Below are 12091 nucleotides of genomic sequence, written 5' to 3'. Positions count from 1 at the left end.
CAGAAGCATCGGGTCACCTTACTCATGAAGTTTGCCCCTTGCCTACAGTTTCATATGCAGCAAAAACAATTTTTAAAATTGTTGCCAATTTCGTTAATGGAAAGGATAAAAGACAAATACATACAAGTTAAATCTCCAATATTGCTTTTTGAGGGCAAGAGCTCTATACTTCAGAGAGCTTTAACCAACATCATGAACATCTGATAAACAATTGGTTAGAAACATGTGGGATTCATAATTACTTAATCAAGGACAATATTACTCCCACATGGTATATTTCAATTTAATTATCTGATAGACGCTAGGATAGCTAATTTGCATTATACATCACTTACGACAAAGTTTCCAAATTCAAATCCTCTGAGCACGGCAATTCGATTTCACTGAGAGAGATACTATTTTCTCTTATAATCTGTCAATATAGAAAGCAAGAATACTTAGATATCACTGTTCTCATTACAAATATTTAATAATCTGAAGAATAACATACTGCTTATCATGGCTATATTTATATAAAGTAAGCTTTACCAAACCATTTCACTCAAAAGCCTATATTTTAATCTCATTGAATGTAATCAAATTTCAAATCTAAGATGGGCTAAGTAAGAATAATAATTAAGGGCAGGCATGGTGGCTCACGACTGTAATCCCAGCACTTTGGAAGGCCAAGGCAGGTGGATCACGAGGTCAGGAGTTCGAGACCAGCCTGACCAACATGGTGAAACCCCATCTCTATTAAAAATACAAAAATTAGCTGGGCGTGGTGGCACACGCCTGTAATCCCAGCTACTTAAGAGGCTGAGGCAGTAGAATCGCTTGAATCTGGGAGGTGGAGGATGCAGTGAGCCAAGATCACGCCACTGCACTCCAGCCTGGGTGATAGAGTGAGACTCCGTCTCAAAAAAAAAAAAAAATAATAATAATAATAATTAAATAGGGCTGAACAAATATAAACAGGAAGACGTAAGTATATTCTAAATCAGTAACAGGGTCATAATATTGCATACCAGTCAACTGAAATACAAAGATGATGGCTTTAGAATTGGGGCAGGGGTGAGGGGAAGTGGGAAAAGAGAAATAGGAGACAACTCTAATCAGACTTCTTCTTTACGGGATGTTTCCAGCATTAATCCAACATACCTACCACAGGTGAGGTTATTCACTAGGCTAAGCTAAGCTAAACTGTCAATATGTTTATCAGCTATGTTACAACTATTGTTTAGAAAAGATATCCTTTTCCTTTTAGTATAGGTAATGAACAATTTACCAAAAAACATACACAGAATATCTAGCTGTAACAACCAAGAAGACATTTGATCCTTTTCTCCTAAAAGAAAAAAGCCAAAAAAGATAAAGCTAATGTTTGCTAAACATATGAATGTATTTAAGATTTATTCTTTTAATCTTCTGAGATTTCTTAGAAGATTTCTTAACATTTCAGGATGTTTTCTTCAATAAAACAATAAATATTGGCCGAACACAGTGGCTTACACGCCTGTAATCCCAGCACTTTGGGAGGCCAAGGCAGGCGGATCACTTGAAGCCTGGAGTTCGAGACCAGCCTGGCCAACATGGTGAAACCCGTATCTACTGAAAAACAAAAAATTAGCTGGGCCTGTAATCCCAGCTACTCAGGAGGCTGAGGCACGAGAATCACTTGAGCCCGCTAAGTGGAGGTTGCAGTGAGCCAAGATCGCACCACTGCACTCCAGCCTGGGCAACAGGGCAAAACCCTGTCTCAGTCTCAAAAATAAAATAAAATAAAATAAATAAATATTAGAAGGCACTTATAATACAGTCTTCTTATGTACTGAATATCACCAAATCAAAGACTTAAAATATCTTTCTTCTTTTTTTTTGCCTTGAGACAGGGTCTCCCTCTGTCACCCAGGTTGGAGTGCAGTGGTGCAATCACGGCTCATTGCAGCCCTACCTCCCGGACTCAAGCAATCCTCCCATCTCAGCTTCCCAAGTAGCTAGGACTATAGGTGCACACCACCATGCTTGGCTAATTTTTGTATTTTTCTGTAGAGATGGGATCTCACTATGATGCCCAGGCTGGTGTTGAACTCCTGGGCTTAAGCAATCCACCCTCCTTGGCCTCCCAAAGCGCTAGGATTTATAGGCGTGAGTAACCGCACCCTGTATGTAAAGCTTTTTATGAAAGAAAAAGTGCTATGAAGATGCTAGTTGTTATTTTACATATGCCCTAAGTTCAAACAGACAAGCAGTTTACAAAGTGACCTTTAAAAAAAAAAAAATCCTCCTTTTAACGCTAGGTTGCTCACTACAAGGAACCCTGCTCCAGAATCAATGTAGCTCCAGATGAGAACCCAGAGAAAAGTGGAAGCTGATAGGAAATATCAATCAGGAGAACTATGAAATTGTTATCTCTCCTATTTGCAGTATCCCTGATGTAATAAAGACCAAATATAACATTATAAAGTCTGAAGTAAAAAAGAGAGAGATGTTATTCTACACTAAAAGTCCAAAAACCATATTTTCATAAAAACAAAAAACGACCACTGTTTTTTGTGGTGTTTTTTTTTTTTTTTTTTTTTTTTTGTAGAGACAGGGTTTCACCACGCTGGCCAGGCTGGTCTCGAACTCTGACCTCAAGTGATGTGCCCACCTTGGCTTCCCAAAGTGCTGGGATTACAGGCATGAGTCACCACACCAGGCCGCAAAAAAGACCACTCTCTGACATGAATTTATACTTTCCACTTTGGAATTATAGTTACTTGTATACATGTTTAATCTCAGTAAGCTGAACTTAGTGCATTTAATAAACTAAAGTTTTTTGAGAACACTCTATATGTCTGATGTATCTTTAATGTATTATAGAATTTAGCATGTGCCTTGCATTTACAGAGGATTGAGTATGTGCTGAATGAAGGAGTGAAAGAAAAAGCGTTTCATCCTACAATATACATTTTAAAGAGCACTTTCAAAAAAACTAAAATCGCTGACATCTGAATATGCTAGAGTTAAAATTATGGTAACAAATGAGCGAGTCATTTAAAAACAATTCTTCCTCACCTCTTTCATATCAGTGATTAACAAAACTGGAAGAACTAAACAAATAAAAACAAACCTAGGAGTTCTACTTCCTCAAATAATAGATGAATAAACTCCTATCAGATCAACTCATACAACAAGTATAAACCCTAGACAAAATATAAAATCCAAACTATCTATGGCAGGGGTCGGTAAACTATTTCTAAAAGGGTCAAATAGTAAATACCAGCAACTACTGATCTATGCATTTGTACCAAAAAACAGCTACAGACAATAAGTAAACAAATGGGCATGGCCATATTCCAATAAAATTTTCTTTCTAAAGATCAGGTGGGCTTAATTCACCAACTCCTGACCTCAAGACACTGGAGTGAGAACAAAAGCAAGCAGATTCTAGAGGGGAGAGTCGATCCATGGAAGAGAGGAACACCACTAGATACATTTTCCTTTCTGCGGTTTCTGCTCTGAAAGCAGGTCTATCTGCGCCAAGAAAGATGGCAAAAGCTACAATTAAAAGCTCATAACCTTCTTGGCCTTAACAACCAGGATACAGGAAAATACCACACCCATTGGGAGGTGAGGACAGAATATGACAAAGGAGAGAGCCACAGAGACAGGGCTCCAAGCTCTGTATATAAATTCTGTGCAAATGTCTGCCTGATCCATGAACCATGTGTGCACAGGGCAGACTCCAACAGCCCACAGGATAAAGACGTGCACCAAAATTAGAGCTAGCAACCAAGAAAGAATGACAATCTGATTCCAAGTAAATTAACCGGTTGCTTTAAAACAAAATGTATATATCTGTGTTTAGCGTGCTTGAACTACAAACAATGTGGTTTAGGCTAATACACATTCTCCTGAGAATCTGGAACTTGGGTACATACAAGGCAGAGGGTACCTTACCTACATGTCAGCTCCCAATTAAAAACTTGGGCGCTGAGTCTCTGATGAGCTTCCCTGGTAGACAACCTCAACCTGTACCTCATATCATATACAAAATTACTTTGAAATGAATTATGTAAGTATACATAAAAACTAAAACTTTGGAAGCTTTTAGAGAAAAGCAGAAAAGATTATCTTCATGATGGGGTTAGACAAATGGTTTTTTTCATAGGAATAGAGAATAACCATAAGAAAAAACTGACAAATCAGACATTATTTAACATTCTAATATCTTCTGCTCATCAAAATTATTACTAAGAAAATGAATATGCAAGCCACAGATTGGGAGGGATATTTGCAAAAGAAATCTGACAGGCCAGGCGTGGTGGCTCACGCCTGTAATCCCAGCACTTCGGGAGGCTGAGGCGGGCAGATCACGAGGTCAGGAGATCGAGACCATCTTGGCTAACACAGTGAAACCCCGTCTCTACTAAAAATACAAAAAATTAGCAGGGCGTGGTGGCGGATGCCTGTAGTCCCAGCTACTCGGGAGACTGAGGCAGGAGAATGCCGTGAACCTGGGAGGCGGAGCTTGCAGTGAGCCGAGATCACGCCACTGCACTCCAGCCTGGGCGACAGAGCAAGACTCGTCTCAAAAAAAAAAAAAAGAAATCTGACAAAGAACGGGTTTCTAGAATGCATTAAAAAAACTCCAGCAACGCAGTAATAAAAATACAAATTTTTTTAAAAAATAAGCAAAAGACATGCACAGACACTTCACAAAAAAAGATAGATGGAGGACCAATAAACCAATGAAAAAGTTCTCAACATTAACAGTCAGCAGAGAAATGCAAATTTAAACAACAGTCAGATATCATTACGTATTCATCAGCAGCACTAAAACTTAAAAAACTAACACCATTAATTATCGGTTAGATGGGCAACAGCCAACACTCTCAAACACTGTTGGTCAATGTGTCAAATGGTACAGCCACTTTGGGAAAAGATTTATCATTTCTAATAAAACTAAATATACCATCTACCCTATGCCTCAGTAATTCCAACCCTACCTAATAGGATTGCAAATGGAATACACAAGTTGAGGATCCCTAATCCGAAAATCCAAAATCCAAAATGCTCAAAATCCAAACCTTTTTGAACATTAACATGATGCCCAAAGGAAATGCTCACTGAAGTATTTCGGATGTCAGAGTTTCAGATTAGGGATGCTCAACCAGTAAGTATAATTTCGAGTATTCCAAAATCCAAAAACGCTTCTGGTCCCAAGCATTTCAGATAAGAAATACTCAATCTGTACCACCCAATAATAAAAAGGATGAACTATTAATATACTCAATATCTTGAAAACGCTGAAAGAAGTCTTATACAAAAGGGTATATGCCATATGTGGCTTCATTAATATAAAGTTCTACATCTGGAAATTAACATATTTTGGGAGAAAAACAAAATACACATTGGTTACCCTGGGGGTACAGGTGAATGCACAAAGAGGGAAGGGGCACAAGGGATAGAGGCTGGTTTCCACAGGTCTATGTGTTAGTTAGTCAAATCTTATCCAATAGGATACTTAACATTTGTGCATTTCACAATATATAAATTTTATCTTAAAAGGAAAAAATGTAAATAACAATTCCAGTTAATATGTATGGTACAATTTTAGGATGGAGTGTATTACTGTTTAGAACATTGAAATTCATCAAAAAATGCTGGATTAGATAGACGAATAGATAAGTGGATAGATAAGTGATTAAACATGTTTATACAGTAAAATATTATTATAGAGTCTATTGGTGATGTGGGTGTTCATATAAACTTCTTTCAATCTTTGAGATTTTTCTTCTGAAAATACTGAAAGAAACAATCTACATAAAGAAACTGAGACCACTAGACATGGACAGTTGTCTAAGGGCAGTGGCTAGTTACAATATTCAGTTTTCAGTTTTTACCAAAAAAATCTGTTTATTTTTAACTAGTATACTTGGCTTATCGAATAAATATGATATAAAGTAATTAAAAGAGTTATTAGGAGATCTAAAATTGTCACGAAGTAAAATAGCATCTTAGAAATGTGCACTTAATTATGACAAAAATATCAACACTTTTTTAGAGTATTCTGGCAAATATATTTAGTTTTTTCCTTTCTTTTTTTAACTCCCACGCAACACCGATATTCATATTTAATTTTTAAAAACTACAATTTCTAGGGACCTGAGGCTAAAAGAGAAGGCGGTGGTCTGTGCAGCACAGAATCTTAAAATGAAAGTTCTTAGGTCTTTAAGAGGTATCCTAATGATCAACATTGCCTTCATAAGAAAAAATATTTTACAGAATTTTGAAAAATCCCATAAGAAATCATAATTTTATGCTACTAAAGATATAATATTTATTATATGTACTTACTTGAGGAACATTGCTGTCAACCCACTTGGAATTTGGTAAAATATCATCCCACAAAATCAGGCATCGAGCAAGTGTCTTCAAAATGCAACAGAGATAAAATCAATTAGAGCAAGTAAAGTTCATACATTTTATAACAATGATAATAATAAACAGAACAATTTAAGAATCAGTTCCCAACTGTTGAGAATTTTGAAAAATAAGTATATGCAAATGCAGGAAGGTTATGTACTGATAAACCTATTGTAAGTTGAAAATACCTTAAGCTGAAAATACACTTAGGCCAGGCTCAGTGGCTCATGTCTATAATCCCAGCACTTTGGGAGACCAAGGCGGGCAGATCACTGAAGGCCAGGAGTTTGACACCAGGCTGGCCAACATGGTGAAACCCCATATCTACTAAAAATACAAAAATTAGCCGGGCATGGTGGCACACACCTGTAGTCCTAGCTACTCAGGAGGCTGAGGCACAAGAATAGCTTGAACCCAGGAGGCAAAGGTTGCAGTGAGCCAAGATGGTGTCACTGCACTCCAGCCTGGGCAACAGAGTGAGACTCCATCTCATAAAAAAAAAAAAAAGAAAAAGAAAATACATTTAATACACCTTGCCTGCCAAACAATACAGCTTGGCCTAGCCTACCTTAAACATGCTCCAAGCACTCAAATTAGCCTATAATTGAGTGAAATTCTCTGTCAGCATAGTAAACTGTAGAGTATGGGTCATTTACCCTCATGACTGCATGGCTGACTGGGAGCTGCAGCTTGCTGCCATTACCAAACACCATGAGAGCATCATACTGCCAGGAGTACAAGAAAAAAATTAAAATTAAAATTGGAAGTAGTTTCTTCTGAATGAGTACCGCTTTCACACTATGGTTAAGTTAAAAATCCTAAGTTGGGAACCGTCTTACTCATTAAACTACTCATTAAAATAAAGATTTAAATTTTAACAAAGAAAAACTAAAATTGAGTTGAATATCACCAAAGTTTAGAGAGCTTGTGGGGGTACTTTTTAAAATGTACTCTGGAAAAGAAAAAAATCACAAAGGAAAGAATCATAGCTCTGTCTACACATAATTTAAAAGCTTCCATATGCTAAGTTTAAACATCAGAAAAAAAAAGAATTAGAGGGAAAATTTTAGACAATTAAGTCAAATTGTTACTTTCTTTAGATTCAACCTTAACAGTATTATCACATCCCTGATAGTAATCCAAAAATGTAAAACAAAGCAGTAAAAAAGTCCTAATCACTTGTTGCTTTTTAGGAAGTTTTGAATAATAATGTGAGACAGTGAAATGTCACTCCAAGTATTATATATCAACGTGGTTACCTTTCTTGGGATTCCCAAAGTCCTATTTGTGAAATTTCAAATGAACACTGCCAATTAGATATGCATGACAAATTAAAAATAAAAGGCTCTCTTGTAAAGACATTTATGTTTGCCATTCATTCATTCATTCATTCATGGAGAACAGCCTGTGTTGCCCAGGCTGGTCTCAAACTCCTGGACTCAAGCAATCCTCCTGCCTCAACCTTCTGAAGTGCTGGGATTACAGGCGTGAGCCACTGTGCCCGGCTTACAAGCTAAGTTTAAGAACCACAAATAGACTTCTCATGTTAACACAAATGAAGACAAAGCATACCCTAAGCAAGAGAAATTCTGGCTTCACAAAGTCCAACAAATACATGGTGTCAGGGGCTCGGAGCCAATCTGCAATAGATCTGGTGGTGGAGGAAAACAGTAAGGGACACTGTTCAAGTAGAGGGCAAGACAATCAAGAATCTCAAGCTCTATTTCAAAACATTTCTTCCCACTCCACTACTGCTCTACATATTTTTCACAATACTTCACACCTTCTAATGTAATAGTTATGACAGATGTACATGTATGTCTTACTATAACATAAACTCCATGAGGGAAGATATTTTTAGTTTTGCTCAATGAAATATCCCCAGTGCCAAGGAAGCACTGCCCTACACATTCATCCAAATAGTAAAGTAATAAATATCTATTTTTAAACACTTTGTTAATTCTGCACACATTTACTTTTTCTAAAGGGAGAAATGTGGAACACTGAAAACTCCTTGAATCTTAGAATTTGTTTTTAATTAATAGACTTAAGACATGGCATAACGTCTTGTACTCAACTTATTCCTCATGCAAAGTGTAAGCATAAATGCCAAAGATCTTACTTTCAAGCATCAGCATTAATATAGCAAGTTAGGAAGGTAGACGGTTTGGTAATTACAAAAGCTCCTGAAGTAGGCAAAAACCATTGTTTTACATGGTAACCAAGATCACACTAAATGATAAGTATTTCTGGCTTAACCAGTCCTCACAGCAATATGCTAAATTAATGAAAACAAACATGGGCATTGTTTGGGTGTTACTGACATCAACTACAAAACAGAAATGAACAGAAATTGAAAACTATATTGTCAAATACCATTAAAATAGCCAAATACATTATTTCCAGGTAAAATCTTTATAACTTCAAATACTGTAAGTTTTCTTTCAAAAACTTACAGTACTTGAAAGAACAAAAATCAGCTTAATCCAGCACAGGGGAAAGAAACACATGAGATAACCGAATTTTACAACCAAGGTCAGAGAGGATATCACACTATCACCGCGGGAGGAAGGGTGAGTGGGTAGAAATACCTGTTATTGGTTTTTAAGTAGATCATAGCCAAAGCTAGAGTAGCACCTGGACAAGTCACATCCACATTTATGGTATCTCCTTCCTATTGAAAGAAGAGTTTATGCATGTAAAAGAGTTCTAAATTATTATAAAATTCCTCTGAATAATAACTATGCTTAAAATTAACACATTTACCAATGTCAGTATGAACACTAGTATTTTCCAATTAACTTCCCAGCTTCCAGACTTTTGATCTATTACTTTGCTGTGTACTTACTTTGATTTGATAACTTGGTGATTTATGTTTCTCCCTATGCATTCCTGTTTGAAAGCGCCTATGTCCTCCAACCATGTACTGATAGAGCTGCTCAGGCACATTGAGATCAGACATACCTATCAAATTGCTGCCATGCTGGAAAAGACAATAACAGACGAGTGAAAAGAAATTTTATGAAGGAAGATCCATAACACATACCCATAACAAATATAAAAATGAACTAACTTCAAAGCAGGTTATTTCGGGTTTTGTTTTTTTTTATTTCCAATTTAAAGCAAACATTAATCATGAGTTAATAAATATTAATAATTCTCATAAAAGTTTTAATACATGAATGTTCAACTTTAAGTACTGTCTTAAAATACATAAGAGCTTTAGAGTTAGTTACATTTAACAATAAAGAAAAATATTAGTTATATAATTGAAACTGGAACTGTAAATACCTGAATACTGTCATTATTGTACTTAAGAATTTTTCCAACAATAACTATGATAATAATAGTAATTTATTAAATGCATGCTCTGTGTCAGGCACTATTCTGTGTGTTTAACATGAATGAACAGCCATATCAAATAGCTACTATTAAAACCCTATTTTATAAATAAGGAAAGTGTGGCACAGAGGGATTAAGCCCAAGGTTATACAGCTATTATAGTTAAGTTGCAGGGCTATATATAAAACACGGCCATCTGGCTCAACAATCCATGAAGCTGATTAAGCAACAGACAATAATGTAGTTAAATGACTTGACTCACTAGTTAGGACCAGAATTCAAGTTGCAATTCCCTGTGTGATTCTTTTCTTTTTTTTTTTTTTTTTTGAGATGGAGTCTTGCCTTCTTGCCCAGGCTGGAGTGCAGTGGCACGATCTCGACTCTCTGCAAGCTCCACCTCCTGGGTTCACACCATTCCCCTGCCTCAGCATCCTGAGTAGCTGGGACTACAAGCACCCACCACCATGCCCAGCTAATTTTTTTGTATTTTTAGTAGAGACGGGGTTTCACCGTGTTAGCCAGGATGGTCTGGATCTCCTGACCTCGTGATCCACCCATCTCGGCCTCCCAAAGTGCTGGGATTACAGGCGTGAGCCACCACACCCAGCTGATTATTTTCCATTATACCACCAGCCTCTTTAGCTTATGTGCCAATGTGAATTCAAGGCCCTAACAGATGGTCAACCACAAGGTGGATTTTCAGAACACACATGAGAAAAAATTCCTTCCACTATAACTTTTTTTTTTTTAAGATGGAGTCTCACTCTTGTTGCCCAGGCTGGAGTGCAATGGTGTGATCTCGATTCACCACAACCTCCGCCTCCTGGGTTCAAGCGATTGTCCTGCCTCAGCCTCCCGAGTAGCTGGGATTACAGGCATGCGCCACCACACCTGGCTAATTTTGTATTTTTAGTAGAGATGGGGTTTCTCCATGTTGGTCAGGTTGGTCTCGAACCCCTGATCTCAGGTGATCCGATCACCTCAGCCTTATAACTTTCTTTATATCATTTACTTTGACCATAACAATGTATTGGTGGTTTTTCAAGGGGAACCACATTTCAAGTGAAACAATCATTTAATGAAACATTTCTGGTAATTCTGTACACATCTCTTAGATGGAGTTAAAGATGGGTCAATCTGATACTGCATTTTGTCACAAGGAAGATGCTACTGGGACAACATTCTGGGATACACAGTGAACATCACTATGGCAAAAGGGGGTTAGGGTTTGTTTCAAGCAGCTACTATAGACTCTTAAGGCTCCCGATCATATACGTTTTCACTATTCTCTGTTTTCAGTCATAGTGGGCTGTCACTTATTCATTCTATGTCCTGAACGCTTTAAAAAAAAAAAACTTTATTCCCTTTAGTTTGTTCATGAACACTGTAAGCTGGAGGAAAAGAAATCTTAAAGTCCCACTCTTGACCACAGTTTCTCTCAATTTGCAAATCTGGTACTTTGAAAAATATCCAAAAAGACAAGAGAGCTGGGCAGCAGATTAAGTCATAGTAAGGGACAATATTCAGGTTTAGCTGTCAACGTTATTTGTCTCAACATGTAGATGTACTAACTGAAGCATGGGAAGGCATAGGCTATGCTTACCCCCAAGCAGACCATGCCCAGGGCCAAGCCAGCAGCTAAGGAGTATGACTCTCTGTCAGTGCAGTATTCCATTTCAGGACCAGGAGGCCGTCCTGTAAAAAGAAAAGCAACACAGTTCAAACTAGCTTCTCAAAATCTCATCTCGAGTTAACTTTCTAGCAAGTTGCACTGGACATACGAACGGAATATAACTCCATTCAGAAAGTTATGACACTATAATAAATGGTGTCCACAACTGTAGGTTTACCTACCAAAAAAAAAGGGCCCAAAATAGTTCTTTTTAAATTGCCAATTTAAGTCTTTATAAGCGATGATATTCAAATACTGTGAAACTTTGAGTCTTACCAAAACAATTACCAAGTAGTAGAAAAAAATTTTAAAGGGAAAAAGGTAAGAGTATTCAAAAAAAAGTTTTATTTTTTTGTTAAAACATCTGGGCCGGGTGTGCTGGCTCATGCCTGTAATCCCAGCACTTTGGGAGGCCGAGGCAGGTGGATCACTTGACGTCAGGATTTGGAGACCAGATGGCCAACATGGTGAAAACCTGTCTCTACTAAAAATACAAAAACTAGCCAGGGTGTCAGGTGCCTGTAATATCAGCTACTGGGGAGGCTGAGGCAGGAGAATCGCTTGAACCTGGGAGGTGGAGGTTGCAGTGAGCCAAAATCAGGTCACTGCACTCCAGCCTGGGTGACAGAGTGAGACACCATCTCAGCAACAACAACAACAAAATATCTTACATTTTGTTTTCAT

The 12091-nt window shown here is 37.4% G+C and overlaps 1 protein-coding gene across 5 annotated transcripts in view; it reads right to left on the bottom strand.

The window, feature by feature from the left end:
• The window catches only part of ANAPC1 (anaphase promoting complex subunit 1), a 118081-nt gene that overhangs the window by 26655 nt on the left and 79335 nt on the right, over positions 1 to 12091 (bottom strand). For all 5 annotated transcript variants that reach the window (XM_034953559.3, XM_034953560.3, XM_055107421.2 and 2 more), the window contains 6 exons: positions 11339 to 11430; positions 9242 to 9376; positions 8985 to 9067; positions 7966 to 8044; positions 6325 to 6399; positions 336 to 412 (listed from right to left, as the gene is read on the bottom strand). In XM_034953559.3, the coding sequence (XP_034809450.2) occupies positions 336 to 412; positions 6325 to 6399; positions 7966 to 8044; positions 8985 to 9067; positions 9242 to 9376; positions 11339 to 11430 (541 nt within the window). The remainder of the gene's footprint in view (positions 1 to 335; positions 413 to 6324; positions 6400 to 7965; positions 8045 to 8984; positions 9068 to 9241; positions 9377 to 11338; positions 11431 to 12091) is intronic.

Source organism: Pan paniscus, chromosome 12 (assembly GCF_029289425.2).
Source record: "Pan paniscus chromosome 12, NHGRI_mPanPan1-v2.0_pri, whole genome shotgun sequence".
NCBI lineage: Eukaryota > Metazoa > Chordata > Mammalia > Primates > Hominidae > Pan > Pan paniscus.
The sequence above is the reverse complement of the archived record's forward strand: the minus strand, read 5'-3'. Positions and strand labels throughout refer to the sequence as shown.